Source organism: Manis javanica, chromosome 17 (genome assembly GCF_040802235.1).
Source record: "Manis javanica isolate MJ-LG chromosome 17, MJ_LKY, whole genome shotgun sequence".
NCBI lineage: Eukaryota > Metazoa > Chordata > Mammalia > Pholidota > Manidae > Manis > Manis javanica.
Window position 1 is genome coordinate 63,069,614 of NC_133172.1, and position 27,586 is coordinate 63,097,199.

At 57.7% G+C, this 27,586-nt stretch overlaps 1 protein-coding gene across 2 annotated transcripts; it reads right to left on the reverse strand.

Annotated features, from left to right (window-relative positions):
* Window positions 1–861: 861 nt before the first annotated feature.
* On the reverse strand, window positions 862–27,521 carry CA5A (carbonic anhydrase 5A). 2 transcript variants are annotated; one of them, XM_073226630.1, is made up of 7 exons: window positions 27,229–27,521; window positions 22,848–23,045; window positions 11,218–11,336; window positions 9,046–9,141; window positions 8,837–8,899; window positions 3,644–3,799; window positions 862–1,276 (listed from the first exon to the last, which is right to left on the reverse strand). In XM_073226630.1, exons 1-7 carry the CDS (start codon window positions 27,374–27,376, stop codon window positions 1,085–1,087), a joined length of 972 nt encoding a protein of 323 aa, XP_073082731.1. In that variant the 5' UTR covers window positions 27,377–27,521; the 3' UTR covers window positions 862–1,084. The 2 variants fall into 2 exon arrangements, with proteins under 2 accessions (XP_073082731.1, XP_073082732.1); XM_073226631.1 differs by having other exon boundaries at window positions 862–1,209; window positions 27,229–27,514.
* Between the last annotated feature and the right edge of the window lie 65 nt (window positions 27,522–27,586).

Sequence of the window (27,586 nt, forward strand, 5' to 3'; positions counted from 1 at the left end):
TACCACTGAACTACACTGAAAGATGGTTAAGACTGTAATTTTATGTGTGTTTCACCCCAATTTTAAGAAGTCCACAGTGAGAAGCCATTACACCCTCCAGGATGACCACAGTAAAGGGCAGCACGTCCTGAGCACCACTTTGGAAAACTCCTTGGCCTTGAAGCCAGAGGGGGGGCCCCAAGCCAAGGAGCGTGGGGGCCACGGGAAGCTGGAAAAGGCTGGGAATGGATTCCCTGCTGGAAGCCTCCACAAGGAATCAGTCCTTGAATCTGGACTTCCTGCCTGCAGAGCTGTGAGACATAAATTTCCGTTGGTTAAAGCTCCAAGTTTGTGGTCGCTGTGGGCAATTTGTGGCCCTTCTGCCAAATTCATATGTTGAAGCCCGGAGCCCCGGTGTCAGTGTTTGGAGATGGGGCTTTTAGGACGTAATTAAGGTTAAATAACGTCATAAAGGCAGGGTCAAGCCTGATAGGAGGAGAGCGCTCTCTGCGTGCAGGCTGAGTGAGGACGCCCGGCGAGAAGAGGCTTAGGGTCCTCGCCAACCCCCCTGCCCCCATCCTGACTTCCAGCCTCAGTACGGGGGAAGTACGTTCCTGGTGTTCAACTGCCCCAGTCTGTGGTCATTTGTCACTGCAGCCCCGGGGGCACCAAACCCCCCGGGGACCTGGGGCCGGGAAACGAGGATGCTAGTCTCAGGCTCTGCATTGCAGGAACTGAGGGGGCGTGAGTGTGGAGTGCCGGAGGCCGCCCGCTGAGAGGGGACAGCACGGAGCCGAGGGAGGGAAGATGGCCTCAGTCCTCGGGTGCTTGCATGGCTCCTCATGGCCTCTGCGCCCTCTGTGTCCCCCATGAGACGCCCGTGCCCCAGGTTTCCTTTCCCTGTCAGACTCAAGCTTCTTTGAAATGACTTCTCTTCCTTGCAAAGGAAAAGGACATTGCCTGAAACAGTGACCTCTTCCTCTCTTTTTAATTTCAGAGGTTGCATCTGATCAGAGCGTGAAACTCGGGAAACAGTGCGTCCTCTCTTTAAAGTCAGTTCTGCCCACTGACTTGGACACCATGAACTCAGGGTCTTGCACTGTCCTCAGTGGCTGGGAAGGATGAACGGACCTTCCGGCCCATCAGGGGTTGGACTGGGCGGTAGTTGTTCGCCATCGTTTTCTCTTCCTCGCCAAGTGCAGAAACCAGGAGCGTGCGAAGCGCGGCCAGCTGGAACAGAGAGCAGCGGAGGCAGCGGGGAGCAGGTGCTCGGCGGGCCGGCGCCCAGGTGTCCCTCCTGTCCGTGCAGTCCCGCACAGCATCGGAACATATGTATGACTGGCACAGCGAGCGGGGGCCTCCCCAGCTGGGGCAGGAGAGGCACTGTGCTCCCACACGGCCTCCCGGGTGCCCCCATCTGGGGAGCCAGTCACTATGCTGTGAGGACGCTCGAGTGACCCCACGAGGAGGCCCGTGCGGAGAGGAACTGACGCACGCGGCCGACAGCCAGCACCGCCTCCTGGGCCCTTGAGCGGGCTCCTTGGGAAGGGCCCTCCAGCTCCTGCTCACTTCCCACCGCAGCTCCACGAGAGAGCCCGACCGGGAACCACCCAAAACTCTGACCCGCAGCGGCTCTGACAGATAATAAATGATCGTTTTCTTAAGCCACTAGGTTTTAGAGCATTTTGTTACTCAGCAATAGGGAACATACGTATAATGTAAATACATACTACCTACAATATAAATGCCAAAGAACATTTGATTCACTTTTCACTTAAGGAACGGAAAGACCATTTTCTACCATCTCATTTGTTCACAGACGGGGGTTCTCTCTGTAGCGACCCTGTACCAAGCAGGTCAGATCTGCAGGCAGATGACTGCCCGAGAGTCACGTAGGGCGCGGTGCCCCCAGGCTCCTGGCGGGCCAAGCTGTCGGTGTGTCCTGCACTGCACATGCTGCCGGCTCTCAGGAATGCAACCTTGCTCCCCTCGCCCACCTAGCAAACGCCTCCCCACCATCCAGGGGGTGCATGCCCCACCTCCCCAGGACCCCTGGTCAGGGTGAGGGGCTTCTCTGCACGTTTAATCCTCACCACCCTGTCTTAAAACTACCAACTCGTGCTTTCTCTCTGGGCAGAGTGCAGAGATGGTCGTCACGGTTTCTGCATCACCCTCTCGTCACCAGCCTTCTCCTGCTACACTTCCTGACCTGGGATGGGCGCTTGTCACACACGTTGGTTAGTGATAGAAGGGTTCTTGATGACAAGCAGCCATTGTTCAACCACAGCCTTCCCCATATCTGGTTTGAGGGAAGGGTGGATGTCCAGTTTTTCCAAGCAAATGTCATCATCCCAGGACTTTTGTGTATGGATATTCTCGTGGAGTCGTGAGGCTGGGAGAGCCTGTCAAAGCCCACTGGTGCCCTCAGAGGCAGTAAACACGACTGATGAGAACTGTCCTGGGCAGTGGCTGGGACCACGGAGGCTGCTCATTTCCAGTTAGCATCCTGGATTCCAAACTGCCTTAGCCAGACACTCTCCATGTTCTTGGAATTCCCAGAGAAAAGACACCACAACTTCTTAAAGAACCCACAAATAATTTCTACTTATCTTAGGGGAAGAAAATAGGCTATTTGGATAAGGAAAAAGGAAGAAATTAAAGCCACTGCAGACTTGTGACCCTGGGACAATTGACATTAACTTCCTGGTGTACATCGTAATCAGTCAGGGCCGGCACTGCCCCCTGACCCGGCCTCACACTGTGACCTTTGGCCAGAGGATGTGAGCAGGCGGGATGCAAGCAGAGGCCTTACATTGGCATGTGTGGGCTGGCTTGTCCTGTGTATTTTCTGTCATTTATTGTGAGAACCGCATGTGACCCTCGTAGTCAGAGCCCAGAACATGAGAGACCCCGGGCCCCACCCAAACCCCAGCCACCTTTTGTGAAGCCCGGCCATCCGCAGCCTAAAACAGCCTCCCAAGCCACCCCAGGAAAAATAAATACTTGTGATAAGCTATGGAGTTTTGGCATGGTTTGTTACGCAGTATTACTATAGCAACAACTGACTGCTACGATCTTTCTGGAACTTTCTCCCAATATATTTGGTTCCTTAACTTCTTAAGACAGGACGCAAGGAAACCCTCTGTGGTCTCAGGTTCTTACTGTTCCATCAGCAGCCCTACTTCTGTGATGGCTCCCCTGCCTTTTCCTCTGACATCCCTTTCTTGGTTAATTTTTTTCATCTACAGATACCTGCCGAGGTCCCATTATGGGTGAGGACCTCTTGTAATGTCACTTCCGGTCTTTTGAAGTAACTTTACCCCCAACACCAACTAAGGGCAAGCACCTTGTTGAGCGCTGTCGGCTGGGGCACTTGCCACGTCTGAATTCTAAATGCGGGTAGACTGCGGAGAGGTGGCAGTTTCCAGACGGGCTCCCTGTCCTCCTCCCCTGGACCCCCTCTCTCAGTCTCTCTCTGCCTCTCAGACGAACACCTCAAGGTCAGGAGAACTGTGGTTTCTGGAACTTTTGTGTGGGGACATTGAAAGCGTACCAGGGCTTAGAGGACCCCCCTGTCCCCAATGCTTGCAACGCCTCAGCCACGCTGCCAGCCTAGAGGAATGCCTTCAGCGCCTCGTGTGGCACGTGCCGCAGCGCGTCTCACCTGGTCAGGAGCCACCTCAACGGGCTGCTTCTGGACGATCCAGGTGACGGACTCGGTGAGCGGAGGGGTGGTGAGGGAGCCTGGGTAGGTCCAGTAGTCCCGGCAGGTGGGCAGCAGGCAGGCGGGGTGGAAGGGACCCAGGGCTGCCCGTGCGCCCTGAGGACGAGACCACAGGCTGCGTCAGTTCTGGGTGCAGGAGGGGAGGCGCTGGAGCGGGGGAGGTTCGTCTCTATCTCATGACATGGCCTTCATGTTGTTCAGAGGGAAGTGGCTCCCCGAGATAAGGGCTGTGAGGCCACTGTGGTCACATTTAGAGGCGGGAACAAGAAAATGTGACCGTCCATACAGAGCAGGGATCCCCACCAGATGCTTAGCTTTTCCTTGTAAAGTTACTCATCTTTATATGTCTTGGCTGTGAAAATATTACACTTTTTAAAATTATGGCAAAGTAACATACATAACCCAAGATGTGCCCTGTTCACCATCTTACACATTTTTAAGAGTGCGGTTTTAGTGGCATCAAGGCCGTTCACGGGGCTGTGCAGCCATCCCTACACATTCTCATCTCGTAAGACAAATACTGTCCACATCGAATGCCAACCGCCGCCCCCCACCCCCAGCGACCACCTCTCTAACTCCTGACTGTGAGCCTGACCCCTCGGGCCCCTCACGGGGGTGGGGAGGACCATGGCACCTGCCCTCTGCCCCTGGCTTTGTTTACCCGGAATTCTCGACGACTGCCCACCCTGCAGCGGTAGGGTCCCTCCCTTCCCAGGGCCGACTGATGCTCTGTCCTGTGGAGGGACCCTGCGTCCTTTCCCCCTCCATCCGTCGGTGGCGCCTGGAGCGTCACTTTGGGTGGACGCCCGGACGTGGAAATGCCCATCAGCCAGCCTGTTCTCAGTAGCGGCTGTGCCAGAAGGTATCACAGCCTTAGGAAGGCTGCCTTCTCTCCACAGCAGCCCTCCCTGACGGAAGAGCTGCGGGAAGTGCCCGCACTCCCGGATGCCCTTGGCAGAGCTGATTCCCCTACTCTCGGGCCAGGATTTTCCTTCTCACAGGGAGCAGGCAGCTCTCGGCCACTGTGTGCCAGTGTGTGCTGCTCCCGAGGGGCCCCGCCAGCACATGCCCTGGTTGGCGGTCCTTTGCTCAGAGCTCATGTTTGCTTGCTTTCCACGCTTTGTACAGGGTAGTGAGAAGCCCGCCTCTCTGAGTCCTGAGGGACGCCAGCGGGTAGCCCCCATTCATTCACTCTCAGCTATTTGCTGAGCACCTGCAGTGAACCTGGCTCCGTGGCAGGTGGTGGGGTGCAGCAGTGAACCGAGCTGACAAAATTCCTGCTTCCTGGGACTCACCTTTCACTGGAGGAAAGCAGGCAGCATGCGGAACATGTGAGACACCTGGCCGCTCATACGGCGGTAAGTGCAATGCACAGAAGTAAAAGTAGAGCAGTGGGTGAGAATTTGGCGCAGTGGGTCGGCGTTTGGACAGGGGTGGCCCTGAAGGCCTCCCTGATAATGTAACTAGTAGGCAATGACATGGAGCCAGTGACAGAGAGGCTGTGCACATTTTCAGGGGGAAGAGCCTTGGAGAGAGGGGACAGAGCCAGTGCAAAGGCCCTGAGGCAGGATATGACCTTAAGAAACAGCAGAGGCCACATAGCTGGAAACGTGTGAATGAGACGGGAAAGAAACACCAGGAGAAGGGGCGGGGAGCCTGCAGTTGGGGACACCTAGCTTCTGCCTGGGGCTGGAGACCCCTGAAGACCGCCAGCAGAGGCACAGCTTGGGAGCTGCTCTCTGGAAGCTGCTCAGCCCGGCACCCAGGGTGTTAAGAGAAAGAACCTGCCAGTCAGTTTCTCTGCCTGTTAAAAGCCGAAGGTGTGCGAGCAGCTTTTGCTCAGCCGGGAAAGGGCCCCTTGAGGTCCCTGGGGTAGGCAAGCCCTGGACAGGGGCATTAGCTCCTCTGTGAAGTGTGGAGGCCGGTAGGCCTGGACACAATGTGACACTATACAGTGTCCCGTCTGATGGAGCCTCAGCCCAGCCCAGAGCTGGGCAGCACCAGGGGCACGTAGCAGACTTTCCATCAAAATCCTTTTTCCCAGGCCTCAGAGGCAAAGCCGGCGGCCCAGACGACCTGCTGGCACCCTAACTGCCGGCTTTCACCAGCCAGAAATGGGGACGACGATAAGCTGAGGAAAGAAAGTGAGTCGACTCACACCAGCAGATGATTTCAAATCTCTGGTGCCACAGGTCCTCCTCCACGTAACTAATCATCTAGTTAATGTCTTCACAGCCCCATTGTTTAGATACAGTTCACAGAGCATGAAATCCATGCATTTAAAGTGGACAATTCTTTGGCTTTCAGTATATTCACAGGTAGTTGTGTGCACCCACCACTGTCAATTTCAGAATGTTTTCATCACTTCCACAAAGAATCCAGAAGAAAGTGGCCCGGTAAATACTGCCAGGCTGTCACGCCCCCACCCCATCGCAGGCCTGCTCATCCACCTCTGTTTCTGCACATTTGCCAGTTCTGGACATTTCCTAAGAAAGGATCCATGTAATATGTGGACTGTTGCGACCGGCTTCCCTCAGCATGTCTCAGGGGCCATCCCTGCAGCTGCTCGTCAGCACCGCACTCCTTTTCAAGGCTGTGTGATATTCCGTGGGTCTGGTTAATTCCTGGAGGAAACCGGTCACACGCACACAGGCACAATGCAAACAGTACCAGTGGGTGCGTGGTGACAAACAAGCCCCCTTCACCTCTGCCCCATCCCCAGGCCCAAAGGTGCTGATATGCCAGACACCTCCTGAGCCCATTACCTTTAATTTTCAGAACCACCCTGTGGATAAAGTGAAGGTACCTGTAGCCAGGATTCTCACCTGGCCCTGGTTGGCTAGCTCACTACACAGGTGCGGGTAATGTGTTGTTATTCACTGTACATGAAGAGCTCTGCCCAGTGCTCTGGGTGACATGGTGGCAGGGCTGCAAGGCTGCAGGAGAGCAGAGCAGAGGCTGGAGAGGTGACAGTGCCAAGGACAGAGGCCCAGAGGACGGCTGTGCAGGCAGAGAGGTCCAGAGGACAGCTGTGCGGGCAGAGGGGACCAGAGGCAGGGACTGGCCTGCTGCCTGCATGCAGACTTGCTCTACATGCATGCAGACTTGCTCAGGATTCTAGTGACTGACCTGCCACCATGGAAATAAAGTTGGATATAACCCTTTCACCCCAAGAACGTTATACTGTCATTTCTTTGGTCAACACTGAATCCATAGTGAACTTGCCCGGGACCAAAACCCATTGGCAAGACACAGCCTTTGAGAGGTATTTCTACAGCATCCATGAAGCAGGTAAGTAAATGTGAGTGGCTTTCCCAAAGCTACGGAATTCGGGTGCGGCAGAACCTAGGCGCTGCGGAGGTGGGGGTGAAGGGCACAGAAGGAGCTGGATGGGCTCAGCCACTCTGCCCACTGCCGGTTTTCTGCTGATTGAAGCTGAGAAGATGAATCTGTATTTCCAGCACCGACCCGGTGGGGGGCACTCTGTGCCCTGTGTCTGAAGTGGGCTGGGGCTTGGAGCAACCTTGTGGGTGCAGAAAGCAGCTCTCCCTCAGAGTCCCTCCTTCACTCTGTCAGCCCAGGTGGCCTGCAGGTGCCACTGTGAGCATGTGAGTGGGGGGAAGACCACCCATCCATCGACAGGGCAGATGGACCAGCCCTTGGGAATGGGTGCCCACTCTGACTGTCTTCATTGGCACCAGTGGGTCAGAGAGGAGTTCTTTCTGCTGTGCGCAGCCCATTTGGGAGAGAGGCAAGGAAGCTTACAAAGAAAGCTCTATGGGGTACAGCAAGCAGGGAAAATGGGAGGGAAGGCAACACTCAGAGGGTGGGACAGTCAGGGGTGCCCAAGGGTGGAGGCTTGACTCTAAAGGGGCCACAGGAAGCAGTGGGCGGGGTGGGGTGCTGTGCTGTTCCGTCCCCGGGGACCCATGGCTACATATTCGTCAAAACCCACAGAGCTGCTCACCACGGAGTGGACACAAATTTTAAAAATAGACCCAGACATCGGGGGCACCCAGGACAGAGCTCAGCCCGGGACAGGTGACCGATGGATTTGCCCCCCAGCCCTGAGCACAGACCCCTGCCCTCCATGGCGGGCCTTTTGTCTCCTAAGGGTCTAAATTACATTTCAGCGGAGGAGCAGAGGCTCAGGCCGGGCCAGGTGCTGCCTGCCGTACACCCACTCGTGCCCCTTCTCCTCGGGCTCTGCCCAGAGGTAGCTTGTGGGGGCGGGGGCACTCCAGAGCCTTCCGTGGAGGGAAGACAGCCTCATAGTCAACAGCACCACCCAGCCAGCTCTCGCTCCAGGAGGTGGTGAGGCACCCCTCATTACTCTGGCTGCAGACCCGCTCGGAAGAGGACGCTCCCCACACCTTGCCGAGTTCCTGACTTGTAGACAGGGCAGCGGGGGCTCAAGGTCAGCATCAAACAGCCTCTGAGGAAGGGCCAGCCCAGCTTTCATCTGGAGCAGCCCTGGCCATTGTTAAGACAGGTGGGAGCCCCGTCCGCCCCCACATCTGAGGGCCCCAGCGACTCCTCCTGTCCCGGAATTCTTTTGTTTGGCACCATACAAATAAACACTATTTCTCTGGAATTTCCATTTCTTCATCAAAGCCCTTTCTCAGCCCATGTGGGAGAAAAGCTACATTGCTTTCCTTACCTCTTCCGGACCTGAGCCCACACAGCAAGATGGGTAGGGGGAGGGGGTGCTGGGAGCCACCAGCCAGGTGGCATGGGGCGGGCACTCTGAAGTGTTAGTAGTTACCCATGTATCTCAGCTGGTTTTAAACAAATGTTATCACTAGTGGATACTGCTGCCTGGGACAAGGCTAAAGCTTTCTAAAAGCTGAGATTGAAGGAAAAATGTTAAGCAATAGTACCGGTGAATGACTGAATTTGGGGAAACTCAAATCGAATCCAGCACCTATTTATTCTGACACTAGCCAAGTGGGGAGGCCCAGCTGGAAGGAGCCCCCACCAGTTCGAGCTCCACAACCGGGCTCAGAGCCCCTCTCTGCAATATACTTTCCACCAAACCACCAAACCTTTTTTTTTTTTTTTCATTGCAAATGAGTCGTCACTCTAAACAATTTAGCTTTTCCAGCTATGCTGATTTCAAAACACGAAGCTCACCTTATGCTTTATTTTGGGGAAGACTTCCAGCAACTTCTGTAGCTCCTCGTGATGGGCCCCCAGCTGCACAGGCAGACAGAACGTTGATTTGAAAAGGCAGAGGACGGGGGGAAACACTTCACTCTAAGGAGACTGTGTTTAAAAAGCAGCTGTCGGTCATCACCCATCACGCTCCTCATCGGGAGAGCTACGTCCTAGCAAGAGGTTACCTTGAGAAATACGCCTATCACAGCCAAGCCATTCTCTCCCAGGACAGCCTCTTTGTAATTTTGGTATTTCACAGAATTCCAGTGAACTAAATGCAGCTGAAACACAAGAGAAAGAGAATTTACATGTATCAGGTGTAGCAAGAAATAAATCAGGCGCTCCTCTCCCGGCAGCAGACGTGTGCGTGCACTTCACAGGCGCACGGCCCCAGGACCGCCCACGCGGCCCGCACGTCTGGGGTCGCCAAAGGCTCGATGGGCCACAGGAAGCGAGGGCCTCAGCATTTCTGGAGGGAGAGAAAGAGGCTCGCTTTCATTTCAGGAATAGAAGCGGGTAGCTGGATTTCTTCCTACATCTCAGATACCCTTGAACGAGAGCTGCCAGACCAAACACAGGGCTCTCAGTCGGACTTTAATTTCAGGTAAACAGCCAATAATGTTTAATGTGAGGACGCCCCACTGTGGCCCTTTTTCTGCATCTGACACCTGCCTTGAACTCCATCGGTGCCCTTATTTCACACCCCGCCTTCGGTTTTTCCAAGTCTACTCTTGGGCATCACGACTTGCCAGGTGACAAGAATTTGAATCAGGGGTGGGGGATGGGCAGGGAACAGGCTGTGCTGGGCTGCCGGTGGGCAGGGGGCAGACGGGAGCCCGGGGCCTGGTGCGGGACCTGTGGGATGAGGGTGCGAGGTCCTGCGGGTGCTCAGTCTGGCTCAGACCCTTGAAGGAGCCTGGGTGCCTGCACCTGTTTCCTTCCACGGACAGGCGCTGTGGCCAAGGCCTTTCTGAACCGTGGCCCAAAGCGCCCGGAGGCCCCAGAGCCCCCAGCTTCCTGTAGTAACAAGACCTGCCATCTCGCGGGGCTGGGTTCCTGACCTGGGGGCCCTGCCGAGGGTGCTGGGTCCACATGTGCTCCAAATGCACCTCACTGCCAGGGTTCCTGGTCACATGCCCTGGGGACACTGAGTGTGGCATGGCCTCCCCTGGCTACCCACAGCCCCCCGGGGGTCCCCCACATGCTGTCCCAGGGCAATCCTCCAGAATTAGAGACAGCTGGGCCCAAGGCACCCCCTGCAGCCCTTTTCCCCTCAGACCCCACCTTCCAAACCCCCACAGGAATGGCACACCCAGGATGGGCCTGGCAGCCCCTGCGGCCTGACGCGGGTGAACCCCTGGTGGGGCCCAAGCCCTGACGTGGCTTCTGTACTACTGAGTGGCGACAGCCTCTTCTGTTCAACAAACCTACCTGTTTGTTGAAACCCATGTGCAGATCAATACACACTAAGACGAAAGGCATGGTGTCAAGTGAGAGGGCACCTGTTACGAGCCGCTGTCTCTCCCTTTCTGTCATGCTTGTAAATGTGTGTATTATAGTAACAACAGACATGCTCCCCCAATTTATAAACTGTCCCCAATTTATAAATTGATAGAACTCCAGTTCTACTTTAACTATAGAATTACTTCCATAACAACAGAAACAAAGGTTGAAACAAAAATAGTCCCTACGGTGAAATGCATCAGAAAGTCAGGTGGTTGTTGGGTGGATAGAGGGGTGGGCGGATGGGCAGGGGTGTGACCGAGTGACTGTGGCACAATGTCAATCCCAGGATCTGGGTGGCAACCTCGTGAGTTCTCACGGTACAGGTCTTTCAGTTTTTTTGTATGTTGGAAAAATTTCACAATAAAATACAGGGGGACATCTATAAGGTGCCCCTTATCGCCCTTCCATAACCTCAAAAACCAGTTCCTAACATTTATCTCCATTAATTCTCTTTACTGACTCCCATTTGGAAATGTTGCAAATGTCACTTTGTTTTTAAGAAGATGATGTCTACTGTAAAGATTTTCAGATTCTTAACAGAAGGTCTCAGATGCCTTCTTGAAGGTCAGGAAGCTTCTCGTCCATAGCTGACTAGCAACAAGGGCCAGCCGCCTGGGATACACCACCAATCAGAGCCTCACTCTCTTCTGCTGAGTGAAAGCGCTGATAGTCCCTTCTCTCAGGACGGCTGGGTGGTTTGAATGGGTAGTGTGGCCAGTTGTTCCAGTTTGAGCACCGAGAGTCCCACATCCCAGGAAATCCTTTCTTGCAACCAGGACGGTTGGTCGCCCTACACTTGAGCCTGGCACACAGCAAGCACCCACAGATTTGCTGCGAGGACATCTACGAACCTCTGCCGGGTATGCGTGGCCGTCCACTGTGTGCTCTGAGCCCCGCTCGTTCGCCGCGCCCCAGTGGAAGTGGAACTGCCTCAGTCTGTAGTGGTTTTCCAAGGGGCCGCCACTGATCCCTGGGGACGACACCGGTGCACCTGTGTCAGTTGGCTCCCTGGACAGCGGTGTTGCTGTGACAGTCTACACCAAGGCCGCAGCACGTCACTCTCGAGAGACTGACATCCTGCTGACACAATGAACTGAAAGGTGGGCCCCTGGCACGGTGGGATGCCCGGTCCTGTCCTGTCCCCCCTGTGCACAGAAAACGCCTGAGTGAATGCAGGCTCCAGTCTGCCAGCAGGTGGTGGCAGGGGCCTCCGCCCGGGGCCGTCAGCAGCAGGGCAAAGAAACAGCTGAGATGATTGCCATTCCTCTAAGTTTCCAGACTTTAATGAAAGAAAATGATAGCTTTCAAATGAAAAAAATACCAGGTTAAATTCTGTCACCAGATAATTTCACAGAGTAATATGTAATGAGCAAGGTGTTTACATAAACCACTTCTCGGCTACGAGCCACGGTTTCCACCAAAGCTGATGGCTTTGTAGCCCCCTCTCACAGTGGTCTGGCTACTTGACCAGGCTTTATAGGAATACTCCTTCCTGAGTCTCCTGAAAACCCTGGCATGCCTCCCCAGGAGCAGTTAGCATCATGCACACGGGCTCAGGTGTGAGTGCCTGTGGTGCAGGGAGCTGGCACCTCCCCCAGGGGCCCAGGGTTACGGCTGGGAGCCTGCTTGGTGACTGGGAAGCACAGGGTGAGTCGGCCTCTGGCTGCACGTTGCTAACAGATTCCCATCAACTGCCTCAACTGCAGGGGTGGCTGGGGAAGTGAGCAGCAGGGTGCCGAGCTGTCTGGAAGGCCCAGCAGAGCCTCGCAGTACATTCCTGGCGTGGCCTGGCTCCCACAACACCTCTCTGTTGCTAAAGCCGGGGAAACATTTGGGGGCGTGACCGATGCTGCTGAGGGCATCAAATACTCCTGGCGAGGGGTGTTTCTGTTCTGTGTTTGCCGTAAAAAGTATTTGTAGCGGAAAGTCCTGGACTATAAACTAGAAAACACATTCTAGTTTATATCCTAGTTCTCCTGAATACACGCACATGAATTATCTCTTAATTAAAAAAAATACTTCCCACAGCAAGTATATAAAATTTTACACCGTAAACCCTGAAGTCAGAATCTGCCAGCCGCCCACAGCCCCGGGAGCAGAGGGCGCCATTCTGCAGATAAGCAGGAGGAGGGCCTCCCAGCTGCGGCCCGATTGCAAGACGCCAATGGAGACTTTCTGTGGCTGGAAATACAAGGCGGGTGATTTTTTCCTCGAGGGCTAAGGATCCTGGAGACGTGGCCTTGTAGTTGCATTGCACTGTAATTTATCAGGCAAGGCTGAATACCTGCCAGTAATCCTGGCAGTGAGAACCAAGATTTGAACCCAGGTTTGAGCCCAAACCTGTTCCTTCTCCACTTTATCGGGTGCAGAGTACAAAACTTAGTCTAAGGAGGTTGCAGAACCATGAAACGCAGGTGGTCATCTCGTGCTTGCTTCTGTCTGGCCCCTGTATCCTTGGTGGAAAGGGGTTTGTAGCTCCGGCCAGCCAGCCAGAGACCTCGTCCCCCCACACGCACCAGTTACTGACCAGGAGGAGAGCCTCAGGGGTGAGTCAGCTGCTGGTCTGGCCAGCTTTACCCCAGGAGATGCCCTGGGCACTGGGAGACTGAGACCAGCACGCTCACTCACACGGCAGGTAACCACATGGAGGTCTCTGTGTGTCTGCGCTGTCTTCCCCAGAAGGGAAGTGCCAGAAGGCAGGGATGATGGGTCTGGATTTGCACTTTGCCTCTGACATGCTGTGTGACCTCAAGCAAGGTGCTCGGCCTCCCCACCCGTGAAACAAGGAGTGCTGGCAGGATAAATGGAGATAACGGCATGGAAAGTACCTTGTAAAGGGCTGTCAGGTAATGATGATAACGGTGCTGGTGACCGCCCATCACATAACCTTCCAGGGACCTGCTCCGTCGTCTGTTAAGGAAAAGAGAATCACTAGCTACACGTAGGTGCTTGTGGCCGTTCCTGCCCAAGCGTCTTAGACTTCTGTGTGGGCACGTGCCCAGGCATCCAGAAAGAATGGCACCAACGGCCTGAGGTGTGAACCTGCCACTCGCTGGATGTCTGCCAGGCCCCGCCCAAAATAACCTGGCAGAAAAAGCCCTCCCACTCTCGCCAACAGCAGAGAGCCGGAGATCAGGGACTCTGGGGACAGGAATGGCTGTGGCTACCCATTACTCCTTCCTCGGGCAGGGGAAGCACTCCAAGGTCAGAAGTTTCTCAAGGTCACCCTCCGAGCAGGACTGGGGTCAGATCCCAGGCCTCCATGCCCTCTGACATCGGGCTCCGCGGAGTCCTTTACTGAAGCAGCCTCTCCCCAGCTGGACTCCCGCCTACCAGCCTCTGGGAAACAGAGCTGCCTCCTTATGTGACAGAGGGAACCTGGAAGGCTCCCCTTTGGGACCCTGGGGCTCTCGCCCCCTGCAGTGGGCCTCAGGAACGTGTGTCCCCTCCGCTCTGTCAGGCTGACAAGGGTCCGTTGTAAATGAGCGGCGCTGGGGACCCAGCAAACGCACAGCAAATCACCCGAGGCTGGCACAGCTGGCACCTCATTGACACAAACACAAATAAGGACATGAGCAAAATGGGGACCCTCCTAGGAGGATGGGGAAGAGGAAAGAGTCTGGGGCAGGCAGCAGTGAGCTATACGCGGGCTGTGGGGGTCAGGAGCCCCCAGAATCTGGCACCCTGGCCCAGGCAGGGCTTGGCAGCCTCCGTCCTATGGGCACATCACTGGAAGAAAATAAGTGCGCCTTCCACGCTCAGGAAGGGCAGCTGGGGCTGACTGGGGACCTCGCTGGGACAGTTTCTACGATTAGGCCTGACAAAGAGCCGGCTGGCAAAGTGCCAAGGGCATCTGTTTAGCAACGGGAAGGCCATGTGCGGCTGCCCCTCTGCAGGCGGTCAGGAGTGGGGCCTGGAGTCAGAGGCTGGCGCCTCCACTTCCCAACCGAGTGATCCCAGGGTGCTGACCCACCCCCGGCCTCAGCTTCCCCAGCTGTGAAATGAGGGTGGACCGGCTGCCTCCTCGTCGGGACGCTGGAAGGACCCTGCTGTACGGGAAGCACCAAATTCTGAGCAGAATGTTGGTATTTTGGAAGCGCTCAAAAGAAACACCCAGCCTCGCTCATCACATCTCCGGTCTGGGATGGAGAGCTGAGCAGGGCAAAGGCTCCCACTGGTCAGTGCCCCGTGTGTCCTGGCACTGTGCTGCTGTACCTATCAGCTCCTGGTGGGCAGGCAGTGTGCACTGAGCGCTGTGCACTGACAGGGCAGCGTTGAGGCGCACCTGCTGTATGCTGGCCTTGTGCAAAGCCCTTTATGTTCCCCCAGGCGTCAGCTCCTCATGACAGCCCCGCAGGCAGGTACTACGAGCCCCGTTTTGAGATGAGAGAAGTTAGGGGTCCAGTTTAGGGTGGTGGACCCAGATAAAATAATCTTAAAGAGAATTTTCATGATGACGACACAGTGTCAGGGTGGTTCATTTTAAAGCAATTTAAACAGGCAGCCCCTGTTCGTGAGAAGGGACCTCTGGCTTGCCAGTCCCCAGCCCCCAGACTCCACTGTCACCCCAGCCCCCAGACTCCACTGTCAGTAAAGCCTGTCCACGGAGCGAAGGCTGCGCGTCGCCCAGCTGTGTCCATGAGCAGGTGCATCAGGTCATAACTGGGGAACTGTACCAGTGACCCAGACCTTCCAGATACCCCGAGGACAGGAGACACTGGAGGCTAACTCCACTCTGGGATCGGAGGCCCGTGTCTTGTTCTTACAGTGGTCGTGGTTCTCAGCCCCCGGTTTGTGGCCGTGTTTTTACCAGGACGGGCAGGCCTTTGGTAGGCACAGCTGTTTCAAGGTTTAAAATAAGCACAAGAGAAGTGTGAGATGTTCTCATTACACAGAACTGCAAATAAACTGACATTACCAAGGCTCAGCCTGCCCTCGGTGCAACTCTGGGATTTAACTAAGGTTCCGAAGCTGTAAGGAGCAAGGGCGGAGGGTTCCCCGGTGTTCTCTGGACCAGGAAGCTCTGTGCCACTCTCTCCAGGCAAGGAGGAGCCCCAGCTGGTGCTGGGGAGGGACGGTGCCATCCGAGTCAGGTGGGGCCCCGGAAGAGGAAGAAGTGAGGGGAGCCAGAGGGGGCAGCAGTGGGAAGAGGTCCCGGGCAAAGGGACGCGGGCCTGTGCCTGCCTGGCCACGGGCTGGGAGGGGCGGATGCGTACCCCTGGCCTAGCGCCTCCCTGGGCGCCATCCTCATCCCCACAGACCAAGTGAGGGGACAGGTTCAGGAACTACACCTTCACCGAACCTCCAGGATAATACCTCTGCCCAGGACCTGAGGGACAACAGTAGGTAACAAGGAAGATGGTGGTAGTGCAAGTGGCAGCGGTGGACTGCCCACCTGCAGTGGAAGGAGCCGCCCCAGGATAGAAGCCGTAGCCCGATCCCTTCCCTACAGCCCGGTTCCCTTTCCCGGGATGCCCCTCCCCCCGGGCGTGAGCTTGGGACCACATGCTTGTGCCCTTTTCGGCAGCAGAAGGGCACCGGGACACGGCCCGTGTGGGAGGGGGACCACGCAGGGGCCGGCGGGACGGCGGCAGGGTCCTGGCTGCCGTGTCCCTGGCAGCCTCCAGGCCAGCCCGCCTGTCTTCCCACGGGAGCGCCCGGGCCCTCCGGCAGCCCCCTTTGGCTGGAGAGCTTTCTGCGGCTTACACCCTAAGATGCCCAGTGATGGGTGTGACCGGACGCCGGCCTGCAGGTCATGTGTTTGTCCACTCTGGGAGCAAAGCACCACAGCTCCCGCTGGGCGCACCAGCTGCCGGTCTAGCCGGTGAGCGCCATCGGGGGCCGCGCCTGGACGGGGTCTTTCGGCACGGTGGTGACTACCAGTTGTCAGTTGGCAGATGCAAGGCCATTACTGGCCCTTCTCTACAGATGACTTAAAATTCACTTCCACGTGGAAGGAGCGTTAGCAGGCCTGTGGCTTTAGCACCTGGCGCCTCATAGCTGGTTCCTGCCCCCGTGGGTGACTGGCCCTTTGGGAAGGCTGCTCATAAGCCCCGATGGGGCCCCGGACCTGGAGTCTCCATTTTTCCTCCTTCAGCCAGTGGACCCAGTCACCCAAAATCACGGACCTCCGAGGCCGGAGAGCGCCGTGCTCAGGCCAGCCAGCAGCTTCTCTGTGCTCCGTGCTCCCTCTAGTGGAAACCATCAGAAGAGCACGTGGCCAGAGCCTCGTCTTGCTCAGTGTATTTCAAACAGTCCACAGCAGGAGAAGCCCCCCCAGCCTGAATGCTTCGTTCTGCCAGCGCAGTGCTGAGTGCCTCAAACGTGCCCTCCCACCACGCTGCTGCCAGGTCCTCAGTTTACAGAGGAGGAGCCTGAGGGTCAGGGAGGCTGGGTAAGCTGCTCAGGCCCCAGGCTGGGAGGTGGAGGAGGTGACCTCATGACCCGCTTTTTCTGCCTCAGAGCTGGGCCCTCCCCACCAGCCTGTGCACCCCGCCCTGCACCCTTGAACTTGCAAGGTGAACTACCACTCGGGTGTGGTTGGGGGGCCGGCTCCCCAAAGGAGGGCGTCCGGCATGAAGGAAGGGGCGCTTTGCCATCTGCTGGTCTGCTCACTACTTGGCAGGTGGGGGATGAGGGGTGGGTGGGGGTCCCGGCTTGTCAGCTCCCTGGAGTCGGGCCCTACACATGAGCAGGGCAGATACACTGGCCTCTTCTGTGGACGGCAAGGGGGGTAGGACTTGGAAACAGCCCTGGTTTGAAGGTTGGTTGAGGGCGTCCTCTTCCCATTAACGGGACATTCACCTATCTCAGGGGCAATGGTGAGACAGGCCCCATTTAAACCGAGCCCAGTTAGCACGGGCAGTAATTTAGATTTGGTTCTGGGGACCTAGGGCGTCCCCTCAGGAATGTGCCCTCCGGTCCACCGGTGCCCCAGGGCAGGGGCAGGAGGGTGTCCCCTGTGAGGTGGCTGTGCGCTGCTGGCCCTCTACCCGGGGTCTGGCTGCTGTCCCTCCTGGGCCCCCACCCTGTGAAGCCCTCTGCCAGCCTGTCCTCCTGGGAGACAGCAGCCGCCGCCCGCCACCTGTCCCTCATCATCGCTGCTGGCGTGAAGCTCAGAGCGCGCATATCTGTCGCCCGCTGGACAAGCTGCTGGAATCTTCCAAGCTGACGGAAGTGTCCTTGGCCTGCTGGGTATGTTTTCCTTCTCATTCCTGGCACCCACCTGTCGGCATGACCCAGCCTGAGGATCATATTTTATGAGAAATTACTTGTGCACCGGGCACCCTCTGCCCGCACGTCCCTCTTGTGCATGGGGAGTTGCCTTTCCATCTATCCTGGGCTTTTTAAAAATTCCAGGAGCGTCTGTTTCTCCTTTTCTTACTGCAAATGGTTTTTCAGTGCATTCTGTGTTCAGGGGCTGTTTTCATTTCCTCTGCTCCCGCTCTCTGATGGGGGTGAACAGAGACGACAGGAAACCTGAAGAGATGCGTAGAGGCTGCAAAGCAGAGCCATGGGAAGGGAGGCATGTGACTCTGAGCAGGAGAAAGAGGAAACTGGGTTTTGGGGAAAAATGACAAGTAAAGTGAAACCAGATTGGCCGGTGTGGCCAGGAGCCATGGGGGATTCACCCGACCAGTCTCCACGGCCAGAGAGACACCCAGACCATTCTTTCAGTCTGAGGCAGGGCAGGTGAGTCCCTTTGAAGCAGATTGAGGTGGTGGAGAAGCCAAACAGCGGGGTTGGGGCCCGGTCACCGCAGACGCCGGGCTGCAGAAGAACATAAAGCCCTGGACTTTGAGAGCTGCCCCGGAGTCAGAGCGACTTTGAGAGTCAGGGGCGGGGGGCAGGTCAGCTCGGAGTCCACAGCAGAGGACGTCAGGCCCTGGCAGAGAGCGCCCAGCGGCCTCTCAGCACTGAGCGGCCCCACTTCTGGGAACACCGCCCCATGACCCTCTCCACTGGGACCTCACCCTGCTGCAAGCGGGCACACCCTTGGTCACGGGGACTGGCTCACCCTGGCGGTGAGCACTCGGGCGCTGCCTCTCTCCCCACCGGGGACCCTGGCCTGGGGCAGACCCACAGGACAAGAGCTGGGAGAGGGAGGGTCCACATTCCGCCTGCCAGCCCAGCCACACCCTTGACTTCTCAGGGTCCAAGCCAACACATGTCCCTCTGCTTTGAGAAGTCAGTTGAGGTTGAGTTTCTGCCACACGCAACTCAAAAGAAGTCTGAACAAGAGTGAACGCCTCACATGGACAGCCAAAACGAGATCTGAGGCGGCAGGGGCAGGAGGGCAGAGGGCGCGGGACAGCGACAGAGTGCCGGCACGTGGGCCCTGGGAGCTGTGTGCAGCGCTGCCCAGACTATGCCCGGAGACTCTGTGGTGGGAGCTTGAAATCAGCGGAGCGGGAGCATTTGCAGGAGGGAAAGTGGTAAACTCTGCCCACCCCAGATTCCTGTCCCCCCCAAGCCCCCAAAGGCTGGTTGCTGAACACCGACCAGCCCTCCTCTTGACAGATACTTGGAAGGGCCAGACTCACACCGGCCCGGCTTCCCGGAGGCCGGTGAGGAGCCTCGGAGCACCACGCTCTGCCCGCCAGTGCCCGAGGGCCAAGTGAGGTCATGGCCCTGCTCTGGCTGCCTGGGCCACGCAGACGGGTGGCAGCTGCCCTGCAAACCAGGAAAGGGCCAGGGGGCCCCTCTCAGCCGCACCAGCCAGCGCTTCTCTCCCAGGTGACTCTAACCGTCTGCCTGTCTTAGGGCCTTTGGAAACAAGTGGCAGGAACTTAAACCGACTAATGTGACAAGAATTTATCGGTCCAGGGGCCCGTTCGGCTCCTGGCTCAGCCACATTTAGAGGCTCCGACAACGGCTCAGGGCCTCGGCTTTACTCACTCTGGGCTCTGCTCCCCCAGAGGACAGGCAGGTCCGGGCTCGCCACTGACCCAGCACACTGCAGGAAGAAAGATTCTCTTTCAACATTTCCAAGAAAAACTCGTTGGCGCTCCCAGGTCTGGCTTGCATCCCACGCCCACCCTAGATCCATCACGAGGCCAGAGAACAGGCTGCTCAGACTGGCTGCTCCCACTCCTATGATTCAAGCTTTGGGTAGAAATTCAAGAGGCTGAAATTCTTGACCAGAGGGAGGCCTTGACTTGTGATTCTGGGGATAATTACCGTCTGCGATCATCTGGTTTCCCAGCCTGAAACTGACCCTGAACCCCAGAGGTTACAGGAACACCCAGATGCTAAGGCGCACAGCCACGAGAGCCCTGGAAAACAGCTTCTCCCTGCGCCCCAGCTCAGGAGGGCCTGGCCCTGGGCATCCCAGGCCGACCTCATGGCCCGCCGGCCCTCCCACTGGGGTGTATGTGCTGGACACGGGCCAGGCTGGGCTTGAGCCGGGAGCTCTGCCTGGACCCTGAGCAGCTGCTGGCTATTCTGGGGATGGAGCGTGCGCTCAGTCACAGCCACCCGTGGGCAGATGCTCTCCTCCCTTGCGCTGGGGTCAGCGCCTGTCCTGTTGGAGGCAGGCTTTTTTCCATAGTGGGCTCGTGCTCCTAAATCCCATTCCCATTTGGAGGGCAGAGCTCTGGCCGCGAGGGCTCTGTGACCTACGGCCATGCATCCCTCTGAGCCTTGTTGTTCTCATCTGTCAAATGGGGAATAAACTTGTCTCATGCAATTATTACAAGTACTCAAGTTTGTACAAGCAAAACCCTTGGCATGGAGAAGGGGCCAGTAAATGGCTGAGAGTCCACAGGAAATGGGGTTGACCCGTCTCCCACCCCGTGAGCTTCAGCTTCTCCCGATGTGGACTGAGATGCTGGTATTCTCCATGGTGGTGCCTGTTTGGGGCTGTGCTGTCATGCATCTGATGGTGGTTTTTACAGAGGGTATTGGCCTGTCTGTCCAGCATGCCCTTTCTCTTCCAGACTTAGCACCACCATGTCCCCTGGGACCAGTTCTCCCTGGCACGTGATTGGGGTGAGGGTGCTCCCCTGACGCGGGGCTGCGCCAGTGCCAAGCTCAGCCCCAGACCCTTCCCTCGGGAATCATAATCACTTGGCCAGATGTAACCTAACGGGACACACCAAGTCCACAGTAACCTTCAAAGGTTTATAAGTCCACAATGTAGATACCAGCAAGGCGCATAACTATACACAAAACTGACATGGAAGGAGGATGAATTGTATAGAAACCTTCTATGCTCGTATCTGTTTTTCTGTTTATTAGTATATTCCCATGGCTACTAACCAAGAAATTAAATGTTTAGCGACTATTATGCATTATGCCATCATTTAAAGTTGCTGCATAAAAATTTTAGAAGTAACGCAAACCACATTAAACCTGAATATCTAATTTCAGCTGCACCTTGGGAATTGAACTTGGAACAGCCCACCAAGGGCAGAGGAAAAGTTGGCACCTGAAGAAGTCAGTGCACAGATCCCACGGCTGACCCCTGGGCTGGGCTGTTCCCTGCGCGGTGCCCACCCGGCCGTCCAACGTCCCCGTCCCTCTCGGGCCTCTTTGCATCCTCCCAAGAAGCCCTTCTTGGCTTATGTGGGCTGCAGCTGGGGTTCCTGCCCTGTGCATTCGGTGAGCCCTGCATCAGAAGTGCCCCCGAGGGGACCTGGGGAGACTGGCCAGGAGCCACCGTGAGCAGGGGCCCTGAGCATCTTCTCATTGGGTAAGGAGAGGAGCCTGTGGAGGAAGGCACAGTGCAAGAGCCCTTCACGGGGCTTGGCACCCGGAGAAGGGGCCCACCTGCGGCAGCCCTCAGGCAAGGACAGGCCTCACTGGGCCTCCCTGGTCTCCAGGCCCTCCCAGGCTCCAGAAGACCGGCCCGTGGCTCAGGGTGTCAGGGCGGGCACCCTGCCGCTCAGAGGTCCCCGTGTCGAGGGCAGAGCACTTCCAGGATAGCACGGCCTCTTGTGGAAAGGCAGGGCCTCGGGCTGCACAGACCTCCCTGGTGAAGGGCAGCGTGAGGCCCCACGGACGCGCTGGGCTGCTAACGAAGGTGTACGGCGCCTGTGCTAGTGCGTGCGCACACTCACCCGAGTGCCCTGCTGTTGGTAACGCAGACAAGCAGGCTCCAGGTCAGTGGGCAGAGCAAGTGGCTGCAGCTTGGGCTGGAGTCTATCTGCTGCCCCAGCCTTGGAGGGGCTGCCCTCCCTTCCTCTCCTGCCAGGGGAGGCTCATCTGTCCCTTTACCTCTTTGTTCATTGTTCGCCCATTGGCTTACTGGGCACCTGTGATGCCTGGTACCAAGCTGTGCCCTGCCCATGTGAGCTGCATCCTTGCCAGAGCAGTGGGTAAGGGAGCAGGATAACGGCGTGTGCAGGTGACGCGCTGGGGGCTGGCCTGGGAAGGGATGCGGCTGGGGGCTGTGTCGGGGTCCCAGGCTCCTTGGTTCGCTAGGAGGACACATTGCAAGCCGGTCATCATAAGCCATATGCAGGGCTAAGACTTACTGCTGCGAAAGGGCACAAGCAGAGTCAACACAGGGAACGGCCGCAGCCAGCAACGTCTGGGGTAAGCCAGCCACCAGCGTCCCACGGCCTCTCCAGAGAGGCTACTCGGGGCCCGCGGATTCCCAGCCATGGGCTGTGATGGCCCGTGTGATGTGCTGTCTACCCTGGAAGCTTTGGTGCCCAAAGTTTTCCCTGGGGGCTGTCAGGTGGGTGCCTCCGCCCATCATGTACAGAAGTCCCAGCCCAGGAGGAAGCAGGTGTGCGGCTGGAATCTAGCAGCTCGCCCCGAGAAGCGGCGTAGGAAGGAGATTGCCTGAGCCCGAGGCAGCGTCCATGCACATTGCTGATGGGTCCCGGTCAGGGTCTGATGAGATGGCTCACCGACAGCCCTCGGCACAGTGCTAGGACGCAACCGGGCTCTGGCGGCTCCTGGATTGGCTCACAGGCCCCTGCCCGCCGCCTGCAGCCCTGCACCTCCGTCAGCCCAGCCTCCCACCTGGCCCCCCAGCCGCTTCCTCACAGCCACTGGGCATCCGTTCAGAGCTGGGTCACCGTCCTGTCGGCTGGTGGCCTGTCTCACTCTGGTGAGAATCTGCACAGTTCCCAGGCTGGGGACACCCTCCCATCATTGGCCCATTCCCTTCCTCTGTCCTCAGGGCCTCACCTCCGCCCAGCTCCCCATCCCCTGGCTGGTTTTCTCCTCTGATGTGTGATATATATAGGCTCTCATTAGTTCCTCCTCCCCTCCTCACCAGCCCCTTCCTCACCAGCCCTGGGATGTAACCCACGAGGAAGGGAATTGACTTTGCAGCAGCCCTGCCCTCTGGGCGTGTCGCCAGCCTTCTGTGCTCTTCCCGTCCTGCCCCTCAGCGCCGCGGCGTCTCTGTCCCTTGTCCCCAAGCACCTTCCCTGAGCAAAGCCCCTGCCCCCTTCTCTGTGACCCCTGACCCCACTCTCAGGATGTGCCAGGGGCAGGGAAGGGCCTCAGGCCCACTCAGGCTCACCTGCTTGCACGTCGGAGTCGTCACAGTCCACCTGGACGAGGTAGCCAGTGTTCCAGATGGCGAGGCAGCCCACGGCGTGGTAGGAGACCCTGAGGGGCCTCAGCCGGGGGTCGTAGACGCTGTCCCTGCTGCAGATGTTAATGGGGGACTGCCGGAAGCCCCCCGGCACGAGGGCTGGCCCCTTCCAGAGCTGGTGCGCTGGGGGCAGAGAGGGAGAGGAGAGCCTCACTGGGACATCAGAGTCACTCGAGCCCCGGCGGGGGGCGGCAGGACCCCTGCAGCAAGGTGCCAGGGCCCGTGCGGAGCCTGGGCCCTGGGCCGTCGGTGTGCCTGCCCCCCACCCTGCATGGGCCATGAGCTCCCTGCTCATCTCATGGAGCTGCTGCCTGGCACCATGCTGACTTGGTTGACTCTGTGGTCACTGTCACGGTGTGGCCACAGGAAGTGCTCTGTGGCTCCGGGGTCACGGCAGGAAGGCGGAGGTGAGTGGCCTGGTGTCTGGGGGACAGCGTGGCCAGGGACGAGGGTGGCTGTAAGAAGGGACGCCTGTGGGGCATTGGGCACGCTCCTTGGCACATCACTGCACCGGATGGCACTGGGGACACTCACCTGTCCTTCAGCTTCCCTGACAAGGCTGAGACGGGGCTATCACAGTAGCAAGAGAATTAAGCAGGGGTTCCCTGTCCCCTCTCTCTAGGCTCCTGCTGTTGGGGGCGGGTGCCCAGGCCTGGCAGGCTTCTCAAGAGCAGGGCCCTGACGAGGACCGGAGTCCTTCTGCCAGTGGCCGCCCAAAGCCTGCCGTCCTGCCGTCGGAGCCCTGAGTCTGGCTTCCCCGTTCAAGCGGGCATGGTGCTAACGTGAGTCCCGTAGCTACAGGATCGGAAAACTAAGGTGCCCTTGTCTTAGAGTGATCTTGGGGTGGGCGATGCGAGCCGGTGACACAGTCTGGGCAGGTGGCCTGACCCTAGGCGGGGGCAGGGGTGCGACGGGGCGAGCAGGGGGGCACTGGACTGGGTGGCACCAGACCGGGCAGGGCAGGCCCTCTACTGCAAGGTCTTCAGGTTTTTCAAGAGAAGATACAAACACGGATTTTCATAAGATGTTTAGGTGCTGGCAAGTAATTTTGTTTTAAAGGTTTCAACGTTATGCAAGGAAAGACACACTGGTGGACGAGGTGACCAGCTGCCCACTCGCTGTCCGAGGTGTCAGGCAGGCTTCTGCGTCTCCCCGCCCCCAGCCTCAGTTCCTCCTCTGTGGCGAGGAGAGCGATGGCATGTAGCCGCAGCGGGTCCCTGAGGTGGGTGAGCAGCCCGCAGCGTGGTCAGCTAGCTCTCAGCTCCCCCTGCAGCCAGGCAGACACGCCCCGTGGCAGCGCCTGAAGGACAGGCCCTGGTCCGTAGAGCTGTGCCAGCGCCCTGGGGCCTCCACTGTCTGCTTTTCCCGGAAAGCCACCCTGAACCTGCACAAATCCCGGAAGCAACCGACAGCGAACAGCGCAGGCCTTCCAAGCCGCCCTTGCATCCATCCTCCCTATGGGAAGCGGGATGCTGCATCCCGCACGCCCCATGGTGCACACGGCACGGGGGCAGCAGATGGCGTGGGGGCGGCCCTCACCTAGCCCAGGGGCAGAACTCGGGCCCTGACACAAAGACTCAAGCCTCGGAAGAGTGGGCACTCTCAGGTCACGAAGGGCCGCCGACAGCCATGCATCTGCGCTGAACTCAGTCTCTGCCACCAAGGCAAAGGCTGCTGCTCAGCATGCACGCAGAGGTGGGGTTGCTGAGTCCCTCGCTGGCCCCAGGGCCTGCTCACGGTGCTGCCAAGCTGGGGTGCTCGCCGCAGGTGCTGTCTCAGTGAAAGCAGGTCTCCGACAGGGAGTGACACAAGTAAGGTATTATCCTTTTTCAGTCATTCAAAGAGTATTTACAAGGCTCCTCCTATGGGTCGAGCGTCGGCCCCAGTGCAGGGACGGATGAGAGACTGCTGAAGAGTCCAGACCCGCCCCACACTTGCAGCGCAGCCCAGCCCGGGTGGGCCAGAAAGACGGGTTGTGCACGCACGTGCAAGAAACACCTGCTGACATTTCTGAGAACATGCAGGGGAGTGCTGGCAAGAGTTTGGTAACCGGCTCTGCCGGGGGACAAGGGGCTGTGCTGTGTGGTAAGTCACACCCCTTACCAGGGTGTCAACATTCCCACCTTAGGCTGCTGCCAGTGTAGACGCTGCTGATCGTGGACATCTGGTGAAACGCGGCTGCCGCACGCACTTAGACACAGCTGGACAACACTTAACTGACGTGGTCCCTAAGATGATTTCTGAACATCACTGTTTGTCTTTTCTCTCTAGGCCAAAGCCCCTGTGATTTTCAGTCATACAGCAGCCTCCTCGCCCCGCACCGCTGCCCAGAGCAGACGGCCTCCCTCCTGCCCTGCCGTCAGGTTCACAGGAGCCTCACGCCGAGTCCGGTGCCCACGCCACTGCCCTTGGCACGTTGCATGGGCGTTTTAGCAGTTCACGTCGTCACAAGGGTGAGTGCGGCCCAGGATGGTTGAGAGAGGGGCCACTCGCACGTCACTGTCGGGGCGCTGCTCACACGTCGCGGGCACTCCGGCGCGCTGGTGCCGTCCCGCTCCGTTATCGTCGTCCGTCTCTTTCTGTGTCTAGTTCGTGAATTAAACTGTCACTCGTGGGCGCGTGGTGATAGGGACACAGTGGTTCCAGCGTCCGCTGGGGGCCTTGGAAGGCGTCCCCCGCGGGTACCGGGGGGGCCACTGTACTTAGTGACAAATTTGCTGCTCTTCCCAGATGAAATGCTCAGCTGAACAGCAAGAAACAAAGCCTGCCCTCAGGGGAATGGGCTCCCAGGGAAGCACAAGCCGTCCTGCTTGGCAGAACATGCTCTTTAATGGCGGAACTCGGAAGTGACTCTGCAGGGCCCTGGGGTTCCCCCAGGAGCAGTTGAGGGCCACTGTAGGACCTGACTTAGGCACATGACACAAAACCTTACTGTCCATCACATGCGTGTGAGAATATGGTTTGTAATTGCTAAAAATTGGATACCACCTAATGTCTCCCACCAGGGTGAGGGCTAAATACAGGGATGTCCACGCGATGGCTGGTGGTGACAATAATCCACGCTTGGGCAGGGCTCTCAGGGGGCCAGGTGCTGTTCTAAGCCTTCCCAGGCCTCACCTCATTCCCTGCTTCTAGCAGCGCTGTGTGATAAGCATGGTTATTACCCTATAAGGTGATGAAGTTGGGCTCAGAGAGGCTAAGGACCCTGCCGAGCGGCACACAGCCACAGGCAGTGGGCCAGGCTCCACCACGCCAAGTATATGGGTATAAAGCATAAAGGAGGGATGGGGACCAACAGGCCATCGTGAAGGTGTCTACATACAGTTAAGCCACGTACACCGAGGTCAACAAGCACACCGGGGTGCTTTTTGGTCTTGAAAGTCTTGCGGACATTGTAGACAGGTTTCTGTGTGCGTGGAGGCAAGCACCCAAACGGTGCTCTGGAAACTAGTCACAGCAGCTGTGTCTGGGGATGGAACTGGGGGCACAGGCGGAGGGTCTTTCTGTATGTGTGCTTCGCCTAGTGCTCGAGACTGGTAGGGAAGTCTGGGCGGGACCCGAGACTGCGTTTCAAGCAAGCTCCCAGGGGCTGCTGACCCCTCAGTGTGAGTCAGTTGCGTTCACTGAGAACCAGTGAATGCAAGCTCCCTACACACGTCATCGCACCTGATGAGGCCCTGTGCCACACCCCATTTCACAGACGAGGAAACTGAGGCTCGGGGAGGGCTCATGTGGCTCTCACGCTGGCAGGTGCCAGCAGCACACAGGCCCAGGAGCAACTGGCTGCAAACCCTTGCTCCTCAAGTGCCCGAGCCTGGGGAGTGTGTGACATTTAAGCTGGCAGTGGACTAACCAGCTGCTGCTGGAGGCCCTTCCTTCAACACTGTGAGCCTCTGAGACCCAGACTGCAGGAGGGACAGGTCCAAGGTCACAGGGCCTGAGGCTGATGTGGGGTCCCTGGAGAGAGCGGGGAGTGGAGATGGATCTGGAAGCTTCCTGGAAACGTGCTCTGTGGAGGGGCTGTGGGGCTCTAGGGGCCGGCTGGCAGGGCCCATGCCCTTAGGGATGGATGTCAGGCCATAGACGCTTGTCTTGGGGGCACCTGCTGCCTGTCCGGTTCTCGGCATCTTGCCCTCTGAAGGGCCCATGAAATGAGGTCAAAGCAGTTGCCCAAGGTCACTGTGGGAAGACACTGTGGAAATCTGAACCCAGATGGTCTGGTTTTGTGCTGTTCCCCATTTTGAAAGGCTCCATAAAATCAGACAAACATCAAATAACATCCAGGGAAATTGGAAGATCTACTTACAAGTGATATTCCCCCTTTTCTGTGCACAGGGACGCTGTGAGCATGGCCTCAGGGGGTGACCGCGCAGAGTCCCCCACGTCTCCTTGTCCAGGATGGAGAGACCTGGGGGCTTCCAATGGCTCCTGCCCAATGTCAGGGTCCTCAGCATCTTGGGGCTGTTCTCTGTGGGCCCCAATAAAAAAAGGGTGATTTTCCCCTATTGTCCGTTCTGTCTTCGGTCGGGACAGCCGTGGTGTGGGGTGGACGCACTCACCTGACCTCCGGAGCCTGGTTGTTAAATTTCAACCCATGGCTGCCCCAGCTTCCTGTATGACGCTCAGTTTGGCTTACAGGTTCGCTCCCTGGGACAAGGGGCCTT

What these genes read in the sequence shown, in the direction of transcription:
- CA5A (XM_073226630.1), bottom strand. Translation starts at nt 27,376, where the DNA reads ATGCTGAGGACCCTGACATTGGGCAGGAGCCATTGGAAGCCCCCAGGT. An exon ending in TCCCCAAAATAAAGCATAAG is followed by an intron (nt 3,800 to 8,836) that starts GTGAGCTTCGTG and finishes TCTCGTCCTCAG; the next exon opens with GGCGCACGGGCAGCCCTGGG. An exon ending in TTGAGGTGGCTCCTGACCAG is followed by an intron (nt 1,277 to 3,643) that starts GTGAGACGCGCT and finishes CTGCACGGACAG; the next exon opens with GAGGGACACCTGGGCGCCGG.